Raw genomic sequence first — 25,481 nt, 5'->3', positions numbered from 1 at the left:
GTGATACTGTCCGAGTTAGAAAGCGAGACGGAATGCCAAATCTACGCGCTTGGTCGTGAAATGCCATTCACAATGTCCCATTATTTTATTTGGGTTAGTGCTACTACGAGAGCTGCAGAATATTACAAATAATAGTGCACGGAAAATGTAGTGCTGGTCAGAAGATTAACAGATAGGAAGGCGTTAGTCCCGTATGCCTTTTCTTCCATCTATGCAATGAGGCATTGCGTCTGTGCGCATAGTTCAGTGTTATTGCTTATATTGAAGGACATGGGCAGTTAGTGGACATGACAGTGGTATTCACTGGCCATCTCGTCGTGAGTTCAAAGCATGCTTACTGCGTTTTTAAATTAGAGGGCCATATCCGAGGGCGTAGGTTACTAACGTTGTGTGGATGCTTACGTGTGTTCTTGCAACCTGACAGACGTTCTGCGAAAAATTGTCTGTTTTATGCCTACTTTATTTATTTAAACATAGCAGAGGGATAGATACCCGAGCCACATTTTTGAACGGAAAGTAAGGAACGATACTCACTAACTTTTGCCTAGACTGATGCAACATTCTTGCAAGGCTCTGCCTACTCTTATTAGGGGTGAAGAGGTTTATTGCTAGCGAAGAGACAGAAGACCGGAAGTTTTTTCATTCTCCAATTTCGCGCCCAAACCGCACCCCCAATACGTCGGCGTGACGTCACAGATTTCAAGCTATTTCGGCACATTTGGCCGTTTGCGTGCTCCAGACTTTATCCAGAAGTTTAAAGACTTTCTGGACTGAGTCTTCGGTTTTTCAGAAAGCATGTATAGCCCTTTGTTTACAGATAAAAAGATAACCATATGCCTTGAGAAGACAATCAAAATCCATGACGTCATCGACGCTGGTGCAGGAACTTGAAGGTGGCGTCGCCACCTATCACTGAGTACAATGTTTCCATCCAACTTCATTTAACTTTCCTCCTTTGGTGTGCTTTTAATGCTGTTGATGATTTCAATGGCATTTTTTTCGTACCTTTTTTTTTTTAGTGCACGACTTCATCGTTGCTTAGAGTAGCTAGAGGCTTCAATTGCATTTACGATACTATCCAAAACAATCAAAATCTCGGCATCTCGGTAAACATAAGTGCCCATTTCTTTCCCGATGTGCTCCCTGCACTATATGGCGTCATCAAACAGAAACAATAACAAAGAAACGATTAGAAAAAAAAAAGAAAGTTGCATTCGTCACCAGCATCCGTCTGATAAGAGAGTATATGTGTGCGATACGCACGCATTCAACTCGAACGAAACGACCGGCGATGTAAGCGGGGCCGACGGATCTTCCGCAACTTTTTTTTTTTTTTTTTAAGTGCCCGAAACGTCCGGTTCGTCGCTATATGTATAAGCGAGCCGCGCGGTGCCTTCCGGTTTATGTGGACAGCACGGGGTCCGCTTCGTCGTCGGGCAGATAAACACCCGAGCGACGGAGTTGCAACAGCATCCTCGGCCCCACGATCGCACTTTTGTTGACCAGATCCGCTTGGAAGACTCGCTCGGCGAGTTTTTTGTTGCGCGTCCTCTTGCATGTGGTGCCGCCAGTTCGATTCTCAAGTGATGCACGGACGATTCACTTCGCAGCATTAACATTACAAGGACACTCTAAACATTAATAATAAATTAAGCTGGATTGGTAAATCACAACTCTCGAATACCAAGAACAGGTCACTCTCACAGTGGCCAGCGGCTTGGTAAGCCAGAGGAGATATACAGTGAAACGGAGTAAGGGTGGCGCCGCCACCTTGAAGTTCCCGCACTACAGTTCCACGTGACGTCACAGATTTCGACAGCACCTGCCTGGTACTAGTTAAATCTGTTATTGTTGAACAACGATTCCGTTTCCATCTGGAAGAACCAATGATTGAACATAGCCAGCTATAAAGCGTTTCCTGCACGAAACAAAAAATCCGGCCGAACAAAGGAAAACGAAAAATACTTAGAAATTCGTGACGTCATATTGACGTAGTGGCGCAGCGCGTGGGGGGGGGGGGGGGGGGAATCTTTCCCGCGCATTTTAAACAACTTTTCTCCGACAGATAAGGTCTCAAAGAAGGCTTCATTGATCTCAAATGGCCTGGTGTTTCATTTTTAACAGGATACCAAAACAGCCGCTCAATAACACGCCCGGTTTCGTTGAAGCCGCGGCTGTGAAGCCGAGCGTATCCGCCACAGGTCGCAGCATTCTTATGGGAATTAGTTCGGCCTACCGGATCTTTCTTTCACTGCGCACATCTCGAAGATCTGTTCAAATCACGTGAGAACGAGGATGCATGCCTACATAAACCGAAACGCGCGCGCCGTTTGCGGCCGAGATGGCAATCTCAGCCGGCTCCGCTATATCTACAGTAATACCTCTGTTGCCGCTGTATTACTTCTAATATCATCCATCGCAGTGAGTGTGTGTGTGGTTCTGCGGTTCGTTCCTTTGCAACCCATGCTTCATATAGCTTACGCATGCGTCGCGGCGTTGTGCTTTGGGCAGCGCTTGGTGACACATCCGGGTCCCTAATAGACTTACTAAATTGGAGTTCAATTCGCCAACTCGTTATCGCCGCCATCTTTATCCCGGCTTCCATTTGACTCTTTCGAGAACGTTAGTATATATATATATACATATGCGCGGGGCGCGAGGCATTGCTTTGCGTTTTCCTCGCCCCTGTTTGTTGCCAGAGCGTCGGTCGCCGGGCGCATGTGGAATTAACGGGCGGCAACGCTATAGCTGCCGCGTGCTCGAGCGCGACATCGGCGGTCATCGATCATCTGCGGCCGAAATCGCACTTTTCTCTTATCTCGAGGCGGGGGTAACGGGAGGGGGGGGGGGGGATGGTTGTTTTCCTTTTTAACGAAACGAGCGTAGTACAGTCGCTACCGCAACGCCCCATTCCGCAACCACATCGCTACAGGTCGCGCAACGCTGCGAGCGCGCTTTTTCCATTACGGCAAGTTCTCGCTCCGCCGAACTCCAGTTGAGCGCCGACGTACCTTTTGTCCGGATAAAAAGGTGCACCGCTATTACCGCTATGGAAGGCGGCTTGAGTCGGCTGATCACATGAGCCGCCGCAACTACTGCAACGTGTTCCTCCGCGGCGTGTGTAGGTGTCGGCCTGCTTTGAGTGTTTAACAGACGACGCTGCCAATCGCAGGGTGTGCCTTTATAGTGCACTTGATAAGCTTGTGGCTTTCCGTCAAGAAATACGCTGCGTAAGTGACGTTCGGTATCGGCGCTTTATTCTTTCGCGCAACAGTATCGGCGCGCCGTTTCCTTTCGTTGCTTTCTTACGCGGCGACGCAAGCAGTGCAGTGTGTTCCTGCGCGCCACGTGCCTGTCGGTAGGCGGGTCGCCTGCTTTCGGTAGTGAGCAGACGACGTTGTAGGAACGCGGAGTGTGCCGTTTAAAGGCCTTTCGATAGTCTTGGGGTTTTAGACAATACGAGATATGTTGCGTAGGTGACGCGAAATTGTGGCACTACTTTCTTCCGCGCAATAGTACCAGCGCGCTGTTTACTTCTGCTGCTTTCTTTCGTGGAGGTGCAGCAGCGGCAACGTCTTCTGCTAAAGGAGACGATAACCGAGCTAATAGAAAGGGTGACAAAGCCAGTATTAATTTCGAACAGTTAAAAAGTTATCTTCCGTTGTGTGGATCCTGTTCCTATGCGTTTAGTTTTTCTTTAATGGCGAACATGTCCTTGAAAAAATATGAACTGTATAAATACCAATAACGGTTTTTCAAGTGCCGCGCTGCTTTCGACAAACCTAAGTAAAGCACGCCATAAGACGCCCGGGGCTGCCAGATACAGCCAAGCAGCGGAACTTCACGTCACTAAGATGCGGCGGCGCTGCCGCTGCATTCCGAGCTGACAAAATATAATGGCGCGAACATTCTCTGAAGGCGAGATTAATGCGTGTGGTCTAGTATTTGTTACTTGACAAAGCTCAGAGTGCTGAACAGTGAAGTGCAGTGTGTCAACGTTAGCGATATATGCTCGTTTTGCATGTACTATGCCTCCTTGTCAATTAAAAATAAAGTTTTTTTTTTTTTGTCTATATAAACGTGCTCTGCCGTAGTTGCTGTTTTGATTACTAACAAATATACCTCCTCGGAGGAGCTGTTAGCTTAATTTTCAACAAATATTAATACGGGGAACTGTGGCGCCCATATCAGCGGCAGTATACTGTTTCAGTCCGCATCGTAATGATGAGCTTTACATGAATTTGCGTATATAAACACATCCATATATATGCCAACGATTGTTCCCATGACAGATGAACAATTGCGGCAGCTTTATGGTAATTTTTGTAGGAAACTCTACATGGCCGCTGTGGGGAGGGACTCGGGACTATTTTGTTTCGCGCAAGTGGCCGGCGCCTTAGCACACCCCGTAGCCTCCCTGCGCTGCACCGCCTTTGCTATAGTCGAAGTTGATGGAAGTTGCGCTCTCGGCTCCGTGCATAACCGCTAAACTGTGGTAGTACCTCTCCTGATTGCGCCATCTCAGCGCGGGTCACGACGTTGCCGCTGCCTGCATGGCTGCGTTTGCTTCGGCGGGTACCGGCTCGATCAGAAATTAAACGCGCCGGGGCGCGCTGACAATTTCGAGTGCGCGTCGGGACAGGACCACCAACGCGGCGCGGCAGGAATTTGAATAATGCTGCCCACGGTCCTTGTGTACACAGAGAGAAGAGAACGCCTGCGCTCGTTTCGAAGCGGAATACCTGTAACTCGCTAATCGGCTTCGCCTGGGTCGCGGGCGAATTACAAAGGGACAATAGCGGTGTTCCACGTCCTTACTAAAACTAGCCCTAGAAACGTTCTCTTCCTCTTCTACCACAAGCGCATATATATATATATATATATATATATATATATATATATATATATATATATATATATATATAGTTGGGTTGTTCATCGGGCCAGACACATATATAAAATGTATGTGCGCACGCGAAATACAACTTTACTAACATTTCAGCAGGTGGTCTTGCGCTCGTCAGTCACTTAATCGGTAAATCAGTCTTAACTAATTTCGTGCTTATCTGTAGTGGCCGGGACAATATATCATGCCGCACGCGGCTCAGCTATACTCGGACAAGCCGCACCTCGCTCGAGCACGCACACACGCAGCTTTTGTCACGTTGGCGACAAATGGCACTCTCGTGTAGGGACAGAAACGAAAGTAGTACGAAGAAACAAAAACCAGAAAGCGCGAAGAGAGACCCGATCCTCTGGCTGCGGCGCCAGGGCCAGTTATAAGGCGCCTCTGGGGTATAGATCTCTGATTAAAAGAGGGTGCCCAATTACCCGATAAAGAAGAAAGCAGGAAAGAGAAGAAGAATTAACAAGACCAGGAGGGGAGGGCTGACACCTGCTTAATCCTCCCGCAGTGGCCAGCAGGTAGCAAGCAGCAGTAGCAGAAAGGCGGGAGAGGGGAGTTTGGTCGGCATGTTTAACTTTTCTTTCTTTTTACTTGTTTCCGGGCGTCTAGAAATAGCGGCTCGTGCAGCAGAGATCAACTCTGCGCATGCGCGCAACCCTGCAGCAGCCCTACCGCCACCCAGCCGGCTCTGGCGGTGGTGGTGGCGGAGTGTATAATTGCATTTGAGGGCAGTCCTCCCTCGGTCGGGGCCATGGGTGTTTCGCAAAACGCCAGCTTTGGCCACGCCGCCGCTGCCGTCGACCGCGTCGTGTACCTTTTCACCCTCTTACACCTTCTCGGTTTCCTTGTCGTCTTTGAATGCGTATTTTTCCTGAGTACACATTTAGGGCTTCTCGCCTTTCGGCTCGAAAAGTGAACGGTGATGGACCATATGCCGCGGGTCTCTGTGGCATCCCGCTGGTTCCACCGCACGAATCATGTGTTTATTAGACGGCAATGAAGGCACACCTGCCGCGTCGGTTCAGTGCCTATATGGCGTTGTGCTGTTCAGCACGTGGTCCCGGGTTCGATTGCCGGCGACCGCGTTTCGATGGCGGCGGAATGCAAGAAAACGCACGTGTACCGTGCTTTGGGTGCAAGTTATAAAGAGCTCCTGGTGGTATTCGAAATTAAATCGGAGCCTGCCACTATACGGCGTCCCTCATATTACCCACTCTTCAGCTTCAAAACGCCATTGTTTTTTTTTTTTTTCTTACAACTTGGCCGGAAGTTTGGCAGTGCACGGAAATGACAAACAGTGGTCGCGCGTTCGCCGTACAGGGGTGAAAAATTGAAACCACTACCCTAGTCGCTGCGTGGGATTGAACCCAGGCTTCGCGCTGCAAATGTCGATGTCGGTAATCGGGATCGCCAAACGCACTGACCAAATCGTTATCCCTCCCCCCCCCTCTCTCTTGAACAACAAAAAGAATGAAATAAAAGGAGAGGGAGAAGGGAACGAGAAGAGACAATCTCGATTGTCCGCTTCTGAAGGGCGTGGAGTGTATGTACAAAAAGGGGGAGGATATTTTCATTCCAGGAACGCGCAACAAATTAAACGGTCTATTCCGCGTTCAAAGACCGCTCCTTTCTTACGCACAAGCTCGTCGCATGAGTTTTTCTTGCCTGTTTTATGATCTTTACATGACAGTTTGGCGAGCGTTTCGATTTGACTCGCGTTTATTTTTTTTTCCCTTGCCTTTGTATTAGCCCCTCTAGTGATTCTACTCGCGTACAGTGTCTGCGCAACTGCGTTACGTGCAACGCAGTCCGCACGTAGTCGTGCGTTAAGTCCACGTAAAACTGCAGCGTTTCTCCCGGCAGTGTCAGGGATAGCGTGCGTGCAAGATGGATGTTGTTTTACAAAAGCTGTCGCTCCTTCAAGCAGTTCTAACAACATAATGGAAGCGAGGGGGCAGCTCCTTCATCGTGGCTTACAGCAAGTTGAAACCTCGCGTGTCACACGGGACGCGACGTGCTGTAATTTGAAGGCGGCAATTTCGGCATCCTAGTTAACAGCCAGCTGCAACAATGTATTCCACTTGGCCTTTCACGCGTGAGTGCGCAGTAGCCCATTACCCCTTCCGCGCCTCAGGACGTATGACAGGTGGCGTTGTACGAAGGATAATCGCAACGGTATGTGCTGTATCGGTCGCTGGACATTACCCGCGCTAAGTACACCCTGCATTATGTTGGGCACGAGTTCGGTGCCACTGCGCATGCGTCGGGCTTCCTTCGAGATGGGTGCAGCCTGCGCTGCAGCACCGAGTCTCTGATAGACGTCGTATGGTGGTCATCGAACCTTCCGGAACAGTTGTGAAACACGCCTGTTAAAAAGAGAAAAAGAAGGCTTCCGCATTGAAGATGAACACTAATATGTCCTTCACACACAAATCGTCGTACAAGATCTGCACAGGTGGGACTGTAGTACTTCGTGTTAAGAACCACATGCTGTCGTTTATTTTGAGGCGACAAAGTTGGATTACTTGCCGACGAAAGGCACTGCGCAGTCGCAACAATACCATGCCTCTCTGGGAAACATAAACGTTTCTGTTTTTCGGGAGCCTCGCGCTCCAAGGAAAGGAGAATTGACTTGCTCTTCCTTCTGGGTTAAGAGCCGGTGTTATCGACACCCGGGGGCAGTATATTGTAACGATCCAATTTATTTTCCTTTCTTATCCCCCTTCGTCATTGGACGTCGCCGCTTTTGCCGTTATTCTTAGGACTGGACACTATACAAGTTAGATAAAACTAAAGGCTACGATTATTGCTACGACTACGAAATGAAATGGATCGTTACGTAATACGGCCTCTGTTTTATGACACCTATAGGGCCGTGTGAGTAACGATCCATTTATTTTTACCTTCGCGTCACCCTTCCTCATTGCGTGGCTCGGACGTGACCGCCTTAAGGCCAGCTAGGACCGCGGGCATTCGGCACGATAGATGATACGAAAAATAATTAGAGAGAATTGATGAGGATCGCTACAAAATTCGGCCAGTCCGAGCACAGCCTTCAATAGATGCCGAAAGAGCTGTCGGTTTTGTGCAGATTTCAAGCTCGCTTCAAGTTTACGCCTCCGTGGGACACGGGGCAAAATTTCTGCTCTCCAGCGCATCTTTGCCACACGTGCCTCAATTTCGCGTCTTGCTAGCAACTGTTGGCGGTGGAGAAATTGCTTTTATAAAGCACTGCCAAGGCAGCATTTGGAAAGCCAGGAGCCGCATTATGTAGCGATGCATTTCATTTTACTACATGGGAGATGGAATGGATCATTACAGTATACTTCCCAGCATTGTGGATGCTGTTGCCGGGGCGTGCGAAGTTGTCAAGGTAACGGTGCGTTTCGTATGCACATCCTTCCTCTGTCGATGTCGCACACCGAGAGTGGCTAAATTTTGTCACCTAGCACCTTCGAAGCCTATGGCTAAGCTAGTGTTAACTCGACATGACCACTAAGTGTTTCTGCTAACGCACAATCGCCGAGATGGTAGGGAGCACCCGATACCTGGTGAAGCTGTTTTGAACCGAACTGTGCAGAAGCGTTAAAATGAATGTAGTTGTCTTTATATTTTATAGTTCTATGCACGAAATGTTTGCGAACGCGTGTGTAACCATATACATACAGGCTTGTTTGGGTTCGAAATTAGAAATGAGATACTAATAGCTCGTAGCTGGAGTGAATGTATTCGCAGTGACATAACCTTCCTGTGGCCTTTCTTTCTTTCCTTCTTTCTATACTTCGTGGTTCTGTTTGGCAAGGCCGATTCGTGGCACACAGTGGTTTGCAGCACATTTTGTTCGAACACAACCTCACAAGACATCGCAAATAGCCACTCTCTTCTCTACACACATCCCCGTAATGTGGAAACAACGCCAAACAGAGTACGGAGAGACAGGCAGGCAACGTCACCACGGACCTTACAGGCAAAGTCTGCGCTGTAGGTACTGTTAATCTCGTCTGTTCTCCGATGTAGCCCAGCGTTCGCCGTGCAGTTTTCCTCGCTTGTCTATCTCGCACCGTGACTCAAACGCACAAACTATTTTTCGCTGCCTCCAGCGTTCAGGCCCGTAAAAGAAGTCCCCCCCCCCCCCCCCCCCCCCCTCGCAAGGCCGCGTCCACGCCTGACCTTGTAAGCTGGCGGGAGTGAAACTGCGGGTAAACCAGTAGTAGGAGGAACCGGCGAAACATCGCAGCGCGTCACTTCGTGATGCGAGGAATGTTAAAAGATGGCTTCTTCCTACGCTGGCGCTGTGGCCGATCGGTTCGTTGTCTCGCCAGCTTTCCGCGGCCGGCGGCGGCCTTGGGAAAAGCTTATTTCGAAGCGCAGGCTTTGTGTGCGCCTTGCTCGAACGAGGACGCTGTCAGTCATGTAGCCGTCCGGGCGCTCCGTCGCTCTCACGCGGCTGCGCCTTTCAGGGATCCTTTCACTTTTTTTCGTCACCGCCGCTCCTCCTTTCCCGGTGGCAACGCAACGAAACTTGCTTCTTTTGGCTTGCGCCGACTTCAAGCAGAGCTTCCGGACGCGAGAGCGAGACTCTCTGATTATTCTGTGGCTGATTCTGACGTAGTTCGATAGAGCTCCGCGGTCTGCCCTGTCGTCTGCGTCTATGGCTTGTCGTCTGCATGTAACTGTCTTCTATTATCACTGTTATTACTTTCGCGTCTGCTTCGGAAGGGTGACGCCTCCATGCCCTAGGCTGTTATCTCACCTTCGTGAGTGTGTCGGGTGTCCGTAGTTAATCACTATAGCTTTCCATCAAATATCATTCTACTTGCGCGTGTAAAATACGGGAGCCACGAGTGCTTCGAAACAACCGGATACTTTCATCGGGGATTTATTTTAATGCCCTCTTGAAGGTTGATATACGTGCGCTTATAACTCTGATGAAGCGAATAAATCATCTCCTTCCGTACTTGTACATTTCACATTTCCGAATAAATGATGAATACGTTCTTACGCATGTCGGGAAAGTATTTTTGAAGCGCTTGAATTATGCATCTCGTGAAAAAGTTGAAACTTTTCTCTCCGCTGTTATAGAAAAACATTGAAAACGGAGGTGCTTTCTAATACTTTGTAGCTCTTTGTCGTCGTTATCGTCATTGTTGTTTACGTGAGTCCTATCGTAATATGGATAAACTTCCTCTTTCATAGCAGAATAACTATACAGGCAACCACTTCAGAAGTACACAGACCACACTGAGCGCGAACTAGCAATTATTCATTCTGGAAAGTTTCATGAAACCGTTATATACACGTGTTAACAACAAAATTGTCCCAATTCGTATCGCGTGTTCGTGCAGAAAATTCGAATGGGAATATGCAACAATTAGCTATTTGAAAGTATCATCTTCTTTTTCTGGCGAAAAACGTGTGGTAGAGCTTTGGCAACTGTTTTGTCAGTATTTGTCAGTGCTCCTTTAAACCTAGCTGCACCAATACACCTTCTTTTCATTCATGGAATGGACGCAGGACACTGACCATAGTAAAACCAAAATGGCGTTTCGAGACTCGCACGGATTCTTGTTCACCACACAGTTTCAGCTTGCCCGTGTTTGTAGAGAGGTTTAGCTTGTTCGGCATTCCGGTGAACGCAGGCGGACTGGGCGTTTTACCGCATGGGCGGGAGGCGTCAATGTGAGTGGCTTGACAGGTGGTGTCACCTCGTGGGGTAAAGCTGAACTAGACAAAAACGGAGCTAACATTGCATCAACGAAGTGTATTCTACTTCGCTGCTCGTGTAAATTTTAGGGTGCGGAGAATCGTGACACATTTACGCCTCGCAACAATTTAGACCAGCAGCGAAAAATAATTCACTTGGTTACTGCACTATTAGCTCTGTCTGTTTGTCTGGTTGAGCTCTGCGCCACCAACCAAGCGGCTGCTTCGCACCGGCCGCTCACGTTTACGCCTACGCCCCTCCGGTAAAACACCCACTCCGCCTGCGTTAACCGGAGTACCGGACATGCTAAAATTCTCAACATTTGCGGAATACCGGTTACCGGAGAGGAGCAGGGCAGCAACAGTGCTGGTGGCGCTATCTTGTGACGCAGAGTTTCACCGGTGAACGCACAAGGCTAATATTGCAGTGACTTAAATATTCTACTTCACTGCTGGCGTAAAAAAGTCTTGGTACCGGCATAATCGTTAAAGTGCAGTCCTGCTCTGATTTTCCTTCGACGGGCAAATTCACTCAACTCAATTTTTTTTCAAACGCATTGTAGTGGGACAAACTGTCACAAGGTGTCGCTGCCAGCTTTGCTACTGCCGGGCACGGCTCCGGTAAACCGTAAACGGTACGAAGCTTGTTGACCAACTGCAACTCTCCAATGGGAGGCCAGCCACGAAGAAGGTTCTTAAGTAGACTTGAGCGCACGACACAAACTTCTGTAGTGGACTAGATTGAGGGTGCCGCAGGACCTGTTTATTTTGTTACTTGTGGTTTGAATGATTGAAGATTGATCCTTGTGGTCAGGTTCTTCTGTGTGCTCTCCGAGCATGTCTTTTCGGCATGGACGGAGAGGGCATTTGTCTGTGCGTGGCCCATGCCGGCACCATTCTTGCGCTAATCATTCAAACCACAAGTTGCACAATAAATGCATCATTCGGCACAATAAACGCATCATCAATCACGTGTGCTCCCGAAGTCTGCATCGTGCGCTCGAAACTACTTAAGAACATTCTGCGCAGCGGGCTTTCCGCTGTGAACAAGGGACCCGTATGATCTCGAAACCTCATCTGTTTTGACTATGGTCGGTGACCTGCCTAACAGTAATGTTACCTAACCAAGCGGTATTCCGTCAAACTCTCCACTACACCTGCTTTTTGTGGTTGTCTGCAGTCGCGTGATACGTTTTGCGCCAGACTGAATTGCAAAAAAAAAAAAATGAAGTCATGTTGGCATCACCCTTTGCGTAGTGAATTCATTGCAGTAACCCTTTGGTTCGGGCACACTGGTTCATTCAGCGCTTTTACGCGCAGCCCTGGTACATAGTTTCGGAATGAACTCATCGCTTGTCTTCTTTCGTGCAGGCGAAGCCATCCACTTAGCCAGGGATTTCGGTTACGTTTGCGAGACCGAATTCCCTTCCAGACAGGTGGCGGAGTACCTGTGTAGAAATCACGCCGAACCAACCGACCTCTACCGCAGAAAAGAAGTGCTGCTTGCCACAAAGTGAGTACTTTCGTTTCCTTTTTTTTTTTTTTTTTTCAACGAAATTTAGCTCTGTTGTGACACTTGCAGTGAATAGTACCGGGAAAAAAATAAAACGTTGTGTACTGATAGCACGCAGAGATGACTAAGCGTTTTAATCAGATTAATAGTATGTGTGCCATCTATGCTTCATTTTGGTCAGTTTACATTCACTGGTAATTGTTTCTACTACAATGAATCAGACGCTTTGTGTTTCCTCTATGGGAGTGTTTTTTTGTTTGTCTGACCTTTTGGGAAACCCTTTTTTGTGGTTCCTATCCAAGGTACACTTTCTTGCGGGTGCCAGTGACGGGCTCTTTCCTTGACTTTCAACGTCTCTGACATATTTCTGTGGCTTTTAATGCGTACGTGACTGTTCGACCGCGTCATCCCGAGCACACGGCAACTTTGCATGACAGTCGCGTTTCCCAACGAACAAAAGCATACCACGAAGCGAAGCCCATAACAAACTCGCCCAATTTTTCGCGCTCCATAACAGCCTTTTAACAATTACCGACTGCCCATGGTTGCCGTATGGCAGATCTTTGCACCAAAACAAAGTGGTGATCGATTGATTTGAATGACCATACTTCATGTGCTTAGTAACTAGATGATAACCCTTAAGACCAATCATGTTCTATGCTGACTGCTCTCGCCTATACGGTGCGCGCAGAGAACCATCGGAAAGGCGTCCCTAGGGGATTACGAAACACCGCCCGTCCTGTGCATTTCGTGTTTGTCTCTTCTTCTTGCCTAGTTCTCTAACCATGCTTCATAATGCCATTTCACCAACTAGCCCAATGTTTGAGCAACAGCAGCACCAAAGAGGGAATCTTTCCTCAAAAGCTTTTCAGCTCAAATGTTTACCTGCGTTTACGCCAAGACAGCATTATTTAGCTGGCAACATTCTTTTGTCGCGCTTCTACAAAAAAAAACAAAACAAAAAAACATATGTTTAATAATAAAACATGTGCACTTCCCCTTCCTAATTCAATACACAACGTCAAAGGGAAGGCAGTGGTGCTTGCAAGTTTGCATATATTCTTTTTAGATTCAGGCAACTCGAGTTTAGATTGTTGCTCATCAATTCTCCTGTTTTTTTTTTCACTGCCAGACAAATTGTCTAGAATGGTCCTGTCTGCTGGCTGGTGAGGGTCTGCTTCGGATCAAATGAGCGCCCTAAGTCAACGGCTCAAGGCTGTAAAAGACACGACACCACTACTAAAGCACTTCATCGCGCCGTGTACCTATATGGGGCAGGTCAACAAACTTGAAATATCTTTTTTTTTTTTATTTCGCTACCTCTTTGGTCTGTCTCGGCAGCGTCCTTTAACGAGTGTATTAGGCGGCAAGAAGCGCAAGGCATTTCCAAAAGGGCGTTGCCTTATTGGTCTCTCATTACATGTCACTCCGTTGATGAGCACTACCGCGTTGCAGCTCCAAATTACGGTGGTCGCGCTCGAAGATTGTGATTCCTCCATAGGCGTACACGAACGCCAGGACCGTGTTTAGGTGAACGCTGAGACTTGTACTTAAGCATATCGCAGAAATATTCATGCGACCTTCCGCGACTCGTTTTACGCTGCACGCGTTCTTGTATCTTACTTTTTTTTATCGCAGTAATGGCGGAACACGACGTCCCCTTTAGATCGGTGACCTTTCGGAAGCCCACTAATTGCTCCCGTCGTGGCTTGGCTCGACTTCTTAACATCACACGCAAGCGCAAGCCGTTGCGCTGTAGCTTATATCCACACACACACGCGCGGGCGCAAGCTCTCTCTCTCTCTCGCTTCTAGCTACTACTGTGTAGTCAGCCTCAGCCGAGGAGCCGGCTGGAAATGCGGCCAAACCGACGTCCCGTCTTCGGACCCATAATAACTCCCCTGATTGTAATTCAGAGGCGCTCGCGGTATTTATTGCAATTACTGGTCCCCCGGAGACCGCGCGAGCGCGACATTTAGGCGGCGAGCTGAAGCGGCGGCGGCGGCCATTTTAACGCAGAACCACGTCGTGCCGACCGTCGGCGGCGGGAGTAAACGACTGTGTCTCTCTCGGGCCGATGCCAGCATCAGCAGAGCCAGCAACGAGAGTAGGAGGGGAGCGCGACGGACAGTGCCGCCACCTAGTAGCCACTCGCGAAAACATTGGCGCGCCCCGGTCGGCTCGGCGGTTGGTGGTGCCGAAAATGAACGGAGAAGCAAAGAAAACTCGCTGATGGATGTGAATAATAACGGCGGGCGCGGCACAGACCCTGTCATTAGGTCCGCTTAGCGATTCTTTTTCCTCTTTCCTCATTGGTCCAGGTGATTACGTCGTGTAGGGGCAAAAATGTTGGATTGGTCTTCTTTTTTTTCTTCTTGTTCGTCATTTGCTTTCAGGTGTCGCACGTTTTCTCAAGTCTCTTTCGCCTGCTCGCCTGTCACCTCACATTCTTTATTTTTGTTCTTGTTTTTGTACCCTGGACCAAGCAGTCGTAATCGAAACTTCAGTAGTTGTTACCCGAAATTGTTGCCTTTGCCTGGCACATATCGGCGCAGTTGTTGGCGGATTCTTAAGTGGCGGAACTGGTTTGCGTCTGATGCGCCGGGTTTCTACGAATGTGCTTGCTGCCGCAATGTTTTTTTTTTTTTTTTTTTTTTTTGGCATTGACCTGGCGCTCGTGCCGATGATTGCCCCCCAGTGGTTTCTCGGTGAAAGCAACAGCCGAGACTTCAAATTTCCCCGCACCTGTGCGGACGCATTAATGCTTCGATCGCGTGCCTTACTGGAATAAGCCGTATATACGGCCAGGCATCGCCTCACTGTCATTTTCTCCGCTCCCATCAAATAGGAAAACCCTGGCGACATTCTTGAGAGGCCAAGTTGAACGGCTCAAGTAACAAGAGGGATTACGTCGTGATTACGTAATTACGTCATGTAGTGGTGGAGCTGCATGTCTTCTTTACCACTGATGAAGGTCAGCGAACTTCATTATAGTATATAGTATATCTGTTATGACACATCAATAGGTATTATGTGATCGAATGAGTTACGTTCACTGAAGTAATCTCGGGCTTGCTGTTCTTAACCAAGATTGACGTAGCGGTCATTTAACTGCTTGTACAAGTTTCATGATGTGAGGATTTATGTCTGCAGGTTTCGATCTTCTTTACCACTGATAGTCAGCGAACTTAATTATAGTATATAGGACACCTGTTATGACACATTGACAGGTGTTATGTGATAGAATGAGTTACGTTCACTGTAGTAATCTCGGGCTAGCTGTGCTTAACCAAGATTGACGTAGCGGTTATTTATGTGCCTGCACAAGTTTCACGACGTGAGAACATGTGACTGCAGGCTTCGCAGTCTTCTCGAACCATGTCACGAAAAACCAGTGAGAGAGAACAGCATTGTAGTGTTGGACTGGGCGGGCTCATAGTTCATAGAGCGCAATTTATATTCAACCTTCACTCAGCTATCTGCGAAGTATATATATATATATATATATATATATATATATATATATATATATATATATCTATATATTTCATTACTCTACGTGTAACTACAAAAGTTAAGAGACAGCAGGGTCACGTTCATCCATGCTTGACAGGGCCTAATGGACTCAAGAAGAATGCTAAATGTTGACGCTACATGTGAACAGAATTAGCTCTTCAACTATTTGAATAAGATGCCCAGATAAGTTCGGCTAGTCAAAAGGAAGTCGGGAGAAAGAGCTCGACCTTTCCACAGCCCAGTGTCACCAGATTGCGGCTCTCAAGTGGCCTTTGACAACAGAAGAAGAGAGCGGCTTGTCTCATTGACCTGTGGTTAATGGAAAGGCTGGCTGAATCATCTAGTGACTTTGTCCAACAATAACGTGCTAGACACATTTCCTGTTACGTGAGAGTTCTTGTCGAAGAAAACATTTAAATATCTGCATGTTAACGATTACGTCTCACTACCGACGCTTTACACCAGTATGTATGTAAGCGCGATATGGTTGGTTACCCCAATAATAGCTCAGTACAGTGTTTGGGGAAGCTCTGTGCCACCAGATGGCGCCACCAACACAGCGGCTCGCGTTTACGCCTCCGGTAACCCGGTATCCCGCAAAAGGCAATACGTTTACAGACAAGTTAAAGCTCATATAGGCACTACTTTATTGTTTGCTCTTGAACTTGCCTCATGAAAACCCGCGTAACTAACTACATTGTCGCCTTCACAGGGGCATGGTGAAGGAGTTCGTGGACCTGCTGAACCAGGACCGATCTCCGCTGTGCAACACGCGGCCGCAGAACATCCTCGAGCCCAGCATTCAGCGCCACCTGACGCATTTTTCGCTCATCACGCACGGCTTCGGCAGTCCCGCGATCGTGGCCGCCCTGACGGCCGTGCAGAACTTCTTGAACGAGTCGGTGAAATACCTCGAGAAGCAGATCAACAGCTACCCCGGCGGCGCGCCGCCCCACCTGGCCTCCGTAGACCCCAAGAAAGAAGACGCAAAGAAGTAGGCCGCAGCCGTAGCCGCCGCCAAAACCGTAGCCGCACCTGTGGCCCCCGTTTTCGCGAAGAGACAGCCCAGGAAAGTGAGTTGGAGAGAAGATCTCGGGACAAAGCCTTTCGGAATCGGAGACCCGTGCCATTCGTCCGTTTCGCGTAATCTCCAACCCGACGGCGGTAATACGAGAAACCTCTCCAGCTACACTACGTGAAGACAACGTGTTGGTCCTGTGACCGTGTGCGTTGTGTGCTGAATCGCGCCAGCCTGCCTGCCTGCCCGCTTGCTTGCTTGCTGCCTCCGGTTGTGCTAGCCGCTCCTTGCAGGGTGCGTGAAAGTTTGACACGACGCGAGAGCGCCTGCTCGGTATGCGACAATACGGAAATTCGAGAGAAGTTTGTCATGTCAAACGCAACGAGCCCGACCGTCGTCACGCACGACAGAAATTCGATGAAGTACGACTCCGGTCGCGCGACATGCGTTCTCATATCACATTCATTCCAGAGCAGGGATAAAAACAAAAACAAATTCCTCGATAGGAACGAGACGATCGGACTTGATCGCGGTCCTCTCCCGGTCCGAGATTGAGCGATTCCGCCGGCAGGCAATATACTATACAGGGTGTGCCGGCAGCATTGAACACGCTTTGGAAACCTCGGGGCGTTGGAAAGGCAGCAAGCAACAGGGGGCGCCAGCAGCCGATGGAAGGGAGTGCGTGTGGGAGGGCTAAACGGTTTGGGAAATGTGCTATATCATCGCCGGGCGCCGGGCCGCCTCTGTGCTGTGATATCAACGAAGAGGACGGCGTCAGAGCGGCGACTTGCACCCGCGGCTAGTGTGAACAGTGCTACGCGGCCCTTTCGAGCTGCAGAAACGTTGTCGAAGTACCGGGCGACCTCTTCTTCTGTCTTCTCTCTTCGCGTCCCCTCCAACGTTGGAAAAAAGAAGAAAAGACCCTGACACGCGCGCGCCAAAAGAACTGCATTCAAGGAGCCCCCTCCGAGCCAGCGTTTTAAGCAGAGGCCACGAGGCCTTCGCTGCAGCCACAGAGCGACTCGCGTCGCGGCGTCGTTCTTCTCTATCTGTATCCTGGGTGCCATATGTGTACATGTCGTGGAACGTCCCCGCGAGTCACGTGCCACAGCCTCGAGACGGCGCCTCCGCATCTTCGTCTTCTTCATGGCCGATGACGGCGAGGCACACTCGCGCCTCATCTCGCGGAGGAGGGACGTCGTCGAAAGCTCAAATTGTTGCCAAAGCGAGAGCATACTCGCCCCACCCTTTCGACTCACGGACACAATCTGCGTTCTCTTGTCGTAGAGCTTTGTTTTATTTCATGCTTTATTATTATTATTTTTTTAAATCCTATAGTCCTTCGTGTGCCCGGCCGACGCTCGGCCATATGTGTGTGTGGCTCTCTGTACTCGCCTGGACCTTCCTAGCATCATCTTCTTCTCCTTCTTAGGTGTGTTCTTGTCACTTTGCAGAAAAACTCTTTGCTCACTGTGTCTTCTCAGTGTTTCTCTTTGTGTGCGTCCGGATGCCAGAACCGGGGTTCGAGTGTTTTCGTTGTCATATCGCGTGGGCGTAAAAGTCGACCGAATCATTTACACATCACTTTTACGCTCCAATAGAAACAAAGTTCTGTCCGTACGACAGCCAAAAAATGTGAGGCGTTTATTGGCAGAGCCGCGAATGCACCTTTCTGGATGTACGTATCAGCAGAGAAATTTTATTACATCATACTGGCTGCTTTTAGTATACTCGACGCATGGCCACACTAGCGCTTAAAACTCTCGCCAGCACCGCAAACAGATGGGCGGCAAGTTTTTTCTTCCGCACAGCAAATGGCGGAAGTAGTCTCAGAACCATTATTTTGCTGCTCGCCGGCTTGCCAGGCACTGCAGGTCGAGTAGACCAACCAGAAGCATCCGACTCATTCACGTGGGTAATTGATGAATAATCACTTCTAATGGCATCATTTCTGAAACGTCGTGGCGACGAGTAGTCATCTAGCCTTCGGGAGCTAACCAGCTGTCGCTATGGACTGTGTCAATGGACTGTGTCATTAAGCGCAGCGCGGAACTAAACCCCCTCGGTCGGCCTCGCCAAAAATCACCGCTAATCCCAGCCGGAGCGATAAAGTGGCGATATCACGTGACTTGCGTGGCGGCTGAGATGACGAGTCTGTACAGCCAAATATCATTACAAGGTCATAGGCCGTCCGCGGAGGCCTATGACGGTTTACGGAATACCGCAACACCGGAAATGACGTAGACGGCAGCAGCAGCATTGGTAGCGCCATATTGTGACGCTTTCTTCGACCAGAACGCTCTCTAACCGTTTTTCGTGTGGCGTCAAGGTCAAAGAAAGAAATCTATTGCACGCTAATGACTGCTGCCGACACCTTTGCAACAGCTGCTCGGTACAACATTTATAGCTGCAATTATAGCTCTTGCGGGGCCTCTAAGATCGGTCGCCCAGTCTTGGAGGCCATGCTCTCCGTGCTCTAGTTGACGCCACTGTCACAAGATGGTGCCACCAGCCTTGCTGTGCTAGGGACCTTATGCTGTACACGTCTGTACCTCCGATATTCCATAAACTGTTAACGGATAAACTGTAACTCCATTGTCGCGTTCTGACGCGAGCGCCTTTCCCCTAGTGTGGCCGTACGTTAAGCCTAACGTCCGGACTCGGAAAGTCCGGCACGCTGGTGCGTCTCCTAGCATCTGAATCGGCGTAGTCTGGAACCTTTCAAAGGCACCGGAACCGTTCTGGCTGATGGAGCCGTCACTTTCGTCGCCCTATGGCAACTCAAGGCAATAATCATCAAGCAATGCACTTCTTACATGTTGTATCTAGTGGCCGTGTGAAACTTTTTTTTTTTCTCACTGTGCTGTACCATACACGAATGGCGAGTGATAGCTATAAAGAGAGGAAGCAGGAGGCAGCGTGTTTTTCTTTTGTTGCTTACGTCACAGTATTCACGTCGTCACCAGTGTCTGCGGTGCGACTAATTGCTCATAAGATACTGAATGAATTCTCATCTTGACGTCAGAGCGCGCCGAAAATATTGTGGGGTGGTGTGAAAAGTTTTATATTTATTGGTAAAATACTGTGTTCACTTGTTTTTTTTTTTTTTTTCTTTAATCGTCGTAACGCCGTTGCATTCTTTGCTGTGCGGCGTGTCTCAATCTTTAACGAGGCATGCTGGCTTATTTTGAGGCTATGCTATTGTGTCAGAAATTATTTTTGAGTGTTCTACGATTACCCAAGGTGCAATACATGCTCATTGAGTGAATGGCTGTGCAGTCGACGTAGCCGTATTGTGTGCGATACATTTTTTTTATTATTTGTCTGTTTTCACTTGCTCATACAACTGTTGCTGGCAACCTTTCAAACTTCCCATTTTACTTTACCATTTCACAAGAGGCGGCACTAAGCTAATTCCATTCTATGTTGAATTTGAGAAAAAAAAATGCAAACTACCTCAGTGGCCGCCCAAAAGTGTCGAAATATTTGATGGCTTTTAAAAATCACTCGAACAAATATCGATCAACAGTTGCATTCACAGATAGGCTTTAGAATATTTTACGCGACACTCCTGAAGAGTCACTTTCCGGAGCTCTCTATTGACGTATTAGTCACTGGTAACTTCCAGTGCGCATTGTGTGAATGCAGCACATTTTTACAGTAGTTTTTTTTTTTTTTTTTTTTTTTAGTTCGCCCTCATTTGAGTTCACGCGCTCAGCGCTTTTTTAGGTTTACATTTTGCTGTGGACCTTTCCAAATCGTGGCGTTTTCTGCAGAATTTTGCTTCTCGCATCTACATGCATTGGGCCTCAACTGCAAGAAAAGCTTGTACCAATGAACTGATATATACATATGCCTCGATGGCCCGTGATTCAAAGGTTTGGCGCTCAGTTCTGCATACATCTTTTTTTTTTTTTTCGCACGATGCTTGTAAAATGACCTGATACCAAATTAGTGGAAATAAAGTGTTTTGTGCGGAGATTTTTTTGTATGTTACAAATCTTGGCCTGATGGCAAAGATATTTTCATCCGTGTACGATTTTTTTTTTCGCAGAAACATACACCAAATCTTTTCATTCGCGAAAGGTATTATTACTCATTAATTTCTTACCAAAGAACACGATATGGTCATCCGACATTTTCTTAACGCAGAAGTGAAACGAGTGGTGGTTGTTTTATTTTTAAACTTTGAGTTCAAAGTACGTGTCTCGCATATAAAAGTAAAAATAAACAGAAAAGAACGTTCAGTGCTTGTACATTTTTATAGCATCAAGGCATATACAGTCTGTCCCAGCGTGCCACAATTTTTATGTACATATTAACTGTATATATCAGCAAAGAGCCTGTCTAGTTTTTAATCCACAAGCTGCTATCGTACACCTTGGTATTCACTTTGCAAACTCTACTTTTCCCTTTTCTCGGAATTTGCGTTTAAACCGTCGGAGAGATATTATTTAGGAAATGCTCAATTCCACGCTTTTACTTTATCTTCTGTTGGTATTGTCTGGATGGGTGTAGCATTTCTGAAATAGTATATCGCGTTTTGGGTGTGCGATTGACTTGAGTGTACATAGCAGGAGGCGGTTTCGTGTTTGGCGCAATGTTTTCGTCGTAGTGTAATTAGGTGACAGAACAACAAGTTTTCCTTGAGTTGGCTGCGCCGCCGGGACCTCGGATAGTTTTAGCATGTCTGCAAACTCGTGAGTGTTTATGGAATACGGAAACACCGGAAACGCCTCTGGCAGAAACAGCGCTGGTAGCTTCACCTCGGGACGCTTTCTTCAATCATAAAAGCTGTAGCATGATTGCGCGCACCAGCAACCCTGCCAGCGCGCGCAACTTGGAGGCCATGACTGTAGAAACAGCCATGCATCGCGCCACGGTTCACGCAGAAGGGGAAAAAATAAGAATACCCCTATCCTCTAATGATTGTCGCTGCCAACGCCTTTGCGCCAGCAGATAGGTAGACCACGCTCGTTGCAATTATAATTCAGTGCCCTGTAGTTGAAGTAAATATCACGAGATGGCGCCACCAATACTGTCGCCCACGTCTGCGTCTCCGGTGTTCCGTTATTCCGTAAGCTGGAATACAGTTGGCGGGATAACAGAACTTCCGTGAACTGTGAATGCTTATTACGGAAAGCCAAATCTTGGTTCTTTATCTTTCTCTCTCCCTCTATCGTATGTTTTTTTTTTAATGCATTTCAGCTCAAGGTCAGTGTCCACCACGCATGTTTATATATCTCGGGAAAACTGCAGGGCTAAGTAGTGACGAAAACGTTTGATGAGCTGTTCATTCCCGTCTTTTCTCACGCTCAGCAGGCTGACGTCACGTTTCTCAACCTATTAGAAAACTGTTTCCGCCTCTATTTCAGCTCACTGGTTGTCGTGAGAAGCATGCAAACGCACGCTTTGCACTTTTTGCCCTGTCTTGAAGAATGAGATACCGGAGTCGCAGTGTGGCCACTGGCCACTCTCGATAGCCACTATGCGCTGTCGTCGTTAAATATACCGAGACGCACAGGGAGTTCGAATTCAGTCATTTCCTTATGAGCCAAGCGATAGACTATATGCGAAACACTTAACCAGCAATCTAATCAATCTAGTAGGCGTGGATACAAAAGAATTGGCTAGCGCAAATAGTGACGTAGACAACCTTAGAGCTTGTCTCCATGCTGTTCTGGCGTCGATGTCCCTATTTCCTCCAGTCGCGGTTATGGATGCGAAGTACTGTTAAGCTGCCTTTCCCGCACATTTCCCTTGCTCCCTACAAGATGGCCGACCTCCGCACTTATTGGAAGCTGAAAGTCGTTTGCAAGACGGAGCGAGGATGGCGAGAGGAAAAGAGAGTAGCAAGACCGATGGGGTAGCGGGGTTTTGCGCGCATATACTTCTATAGCTACTATCGGCGCGCAAAGCTCTGTTGACACATATTGCGGTCTTTAGGACAGACTGGCCTTCATGATCGCCTTCGGTCACGTGACGTTTTTTTTTTCTTTCTTGCGCGCGCCATCTGTTCAGGGAATCCATTCGTTCTCTCGTCTTTCTGTGCCCTCTTTCTCCCGTTTCCTTTTGTAGGTTAGCTAACCGGGGGCTTTCTCGGTTAATCCAGTCTGCATCCCTTCAAGTTCTCCCTCTAGCGCGACGACCGCCTTCTTGTGCAATTAAAGCTAAATATGTGAACAAGCGCACTTGCGGAATTTCAATCTCCTATCGTCACTGAGTTGGGTGGCTTGCAGGGCGCCGAGGTGTCGAGACATGCGCTGACTAACAACGCAAAAGAGCAAATGTTTAATCAAATCCATGAGGACCCAAGGTGGCAGGAAACGCAACAAAATGCATCTTCAGATATGCGTCGAGATAACGTGTTATCAGTGCAACAAAAACTGCGCACCTCCGGCACACGCTGTCCCCATTTATCACACGCTTCTGAGATATCTTGTTCGCCGTCTCGTCTCTATACTTATGGACATTATCTTGTGTTTGAAATCATCTTGGAGCATCTGCATTTCGTATACAATTGAAAAGATGACTGACATTTCAAGGAGATTGCCTATGAGCCCTCAACTTTTCTGTCCACAGCACCACAGATTCTTCCAGCTTGTTTGTTGCTGAAGAAGCAACACATGTATGGCATATTTAGCTCGAACATTCATAAAACGATGTGATGCAACATGTATATTAAATACTGATGGTTTTTTTTTCTTCTTTTTTTCACGAGCATTTCTTTCTATCTTGCAGAAAGTCAGAGCGTCCGATTACAACTTTCCTAAATTCTTTATCTAAGTGAATATCAGAATAGCACGACTTTGAAAGCATGTTTGCGACACAGCATACCCAGGAATTCGGGACATTGCCGCTTGGTACATCTGTTGAACTTCACCGCAGTGCATCGAAGTAACTCATAGGCAGCCTTCTCAAAAAAAAATTATACTTTAAGTAATCGGCCAAATTTCAACACCTTTCAGTTAGGAACGTCGAGAGCGTACTCCCTTCTAATAAGATACGCATTTACGGCACTTAGTCGTAACTTCCCTGCTGCGTTATAGCAGTGTTTTGATAATGCTGCCATTCAGTTGCGCTGGCGCATTGCGGTGAAGTTTGACAAAAGGCCAAGAAGGTCAGGAATCCGTTGGACATGTGTAGGTTTCATTCAACTAGTGTGGGCACGACTTGGTAGAAGCAAAACACCTTAGAAGAATGCATATTGTGGAAACGTGTACAGTTAAACCGAATATTCAGGTGTATAAATTGCACAGCCATCTAGGTACTTCAGATGCGATCTTCAATCCTGAATCATCTCTGCATAACTTAAGCAGGCTAATTTTACGTTTCTAATAAACAAAACGTGAATAGATAAGTCATATGAGACACGTCTGTTGCGAATACTCCGGTTTGGTTGCCACAGTTTGAAATCGCCTATTACCAGGTGCTTTTTGTTGTGTTACCTGTCGCGCCTGACTCACCTGTATACTTAAACATTTGCTTTCAATAAACCTTGAGTTGTTAATTCAGCATTCGCGTCGTCGTCTATTTCTTCTTTAATTAATTGAAACGAGAGTAAGGGATTTAATCACCTATCAAGGGTGGCGGCTGCTTTCATGAAACGGTGTCGGCTGCGTCAAACTTCCAGAAAATAAGTGACGGAGAGTGATAGAAAGAGAGAGTGAGACATAAATGTTATTTGAGGAAAGGCAGAGAGGTTGGGCGGAGGTGAATGCCTTTTAACCTGCTGCACGTACTGCTCATAGAAAATGGGGTGTGTGAGGAATGATGACGAGGATAGACAGTAAGCTGCAAATACACGAACATTAGTATCGGGACTGCCATTTCACGGCCACGAATCTAAGCCCGTGTTGCTCAACATTTCTGGAAGCACACATGTGGCTCGCTTCGTTGGCGGGATGTTTGGTCAAGGATTCAGTAAGGCATCATTTACTGAATGGCCTGTTGCAAATTAGTGCTGAAGCAGAGGGACCATGCCTGCAGATCAGTAGACTGATTTCCCGATGTGATCCGGGATACACGGGAGTTCTTATTGCGATGAAACCAAGTACAGGCTGCACTAAACTCTATACACTGGGTGACACCTTTCATTGTTCCCGTACATGTCCGGCTGTCGCTTCTTCGCTATGGAGTAACTGCCCTAACATTCCAGCCTTCCATATGTCAGCCTCGTGTGTGCGTTTGATGGTATAGTTATGACTCGGTTTGTCGGTGACCCCTTGGTTGATTGGCATTTGCGCAAGACAGCATTAATCTAAAAAAAATATCACTCCTCTCACTATAAGTTCTGGTCGGTAAGGAAGTACCACTGTTCGTGCGAGGTACTTTTATCGCTGTTTTCAATCTCTCAAAAGACGTCAGCAGAGAATGCATAAAACTAACACGCGCGAGATTATATAATCGGCATCCTATTACCGTTTGACTACAGCGGATGTATCGTAAAAATCATGCTTTCTATTCAGTTGCAAATCGAAAGAAAGTTAATGAAGTCAACAAAAAGTCAACAGAAGCACAACGAAAACTTTATAACTACTTTCGTAAGAAGATCATGCTGGTTTCATTGTCTTAAGGGCTTGCGTTCAGCCGCAATAGCGCCAGAAACATGAGCAGCTGTATGAAAAATTGTGACTGACTCAGTCCCTGAAGTCTGACAGTCGAGCCATGTTAGTATGTCTTAAATGACATTTAGGTATTTTCCTGCGACATTGTCACCCGAAAATTGGTCGCGGGACATTATTTTGTAGCAGTTATCGTGGTATGCTATACCTAATGAAGCACTCGTTGTCACTTGCTTATATTTTAAAGGATCGCTTCGCTGT

At 47.6% G+C, this 25,481-nt stretch overlaps 1 protein-coding gene across 3 annotated transcripts in view; it reads left to right on the top strand.

Moving 5' to 3' along the window:
- The window catches only part of LOC119431067 (transcription factor AP-2-epsilon-like), a 172,717-nt gene extending 148,546 nt beyond the window's left edge, over positions 1 to 24,171 (top strand). For all 3 annotated transcript variants that reach the window (XM_049657793.1, XM_049657792.1, XM_037698529.2), the window contains exons 6-7: positions 11,981 to 12,122; positions 16,351 to 24,171. In XM_049657793.1, coding sequence (XP_049513750.1) covers positions 11,981 to 12,122; positions 16,351 to 16,636 — 428 coding nt within the window. In that variant the 3' untranslated portion in view covers positions 16,637 to 24,171. The remainder of the gene's footprint in view (positions 1 to 11,980; positions 12,123 to 16,350) is intronic.
- The last annotated feature ends 1,310 nt before the right edge of the window (positions 24,172 to 25,481 follow it).

The sequence above is a fragment of the Dermacentor silvarum genome, chromosome 10, assembly GCF_013339745.2.
Source record: "Dermacentor silvarum isolate Dsil-2018 chromosome 10, BIME_Dsil_1.4, whole genome shotgun sequence".
In the NCBI taxonomy this organism is placed as follows: Eukaryota; Metazoa; Arthropoda; class Arachnida; order Ixodida; family Ixodidae; genus Dermacentor; species Dermacentor silvarum.
Note: the sequence above shows the minus strand (reverse complement) of the source record. Positions and strands in the feature narration are given on the sequence as shown.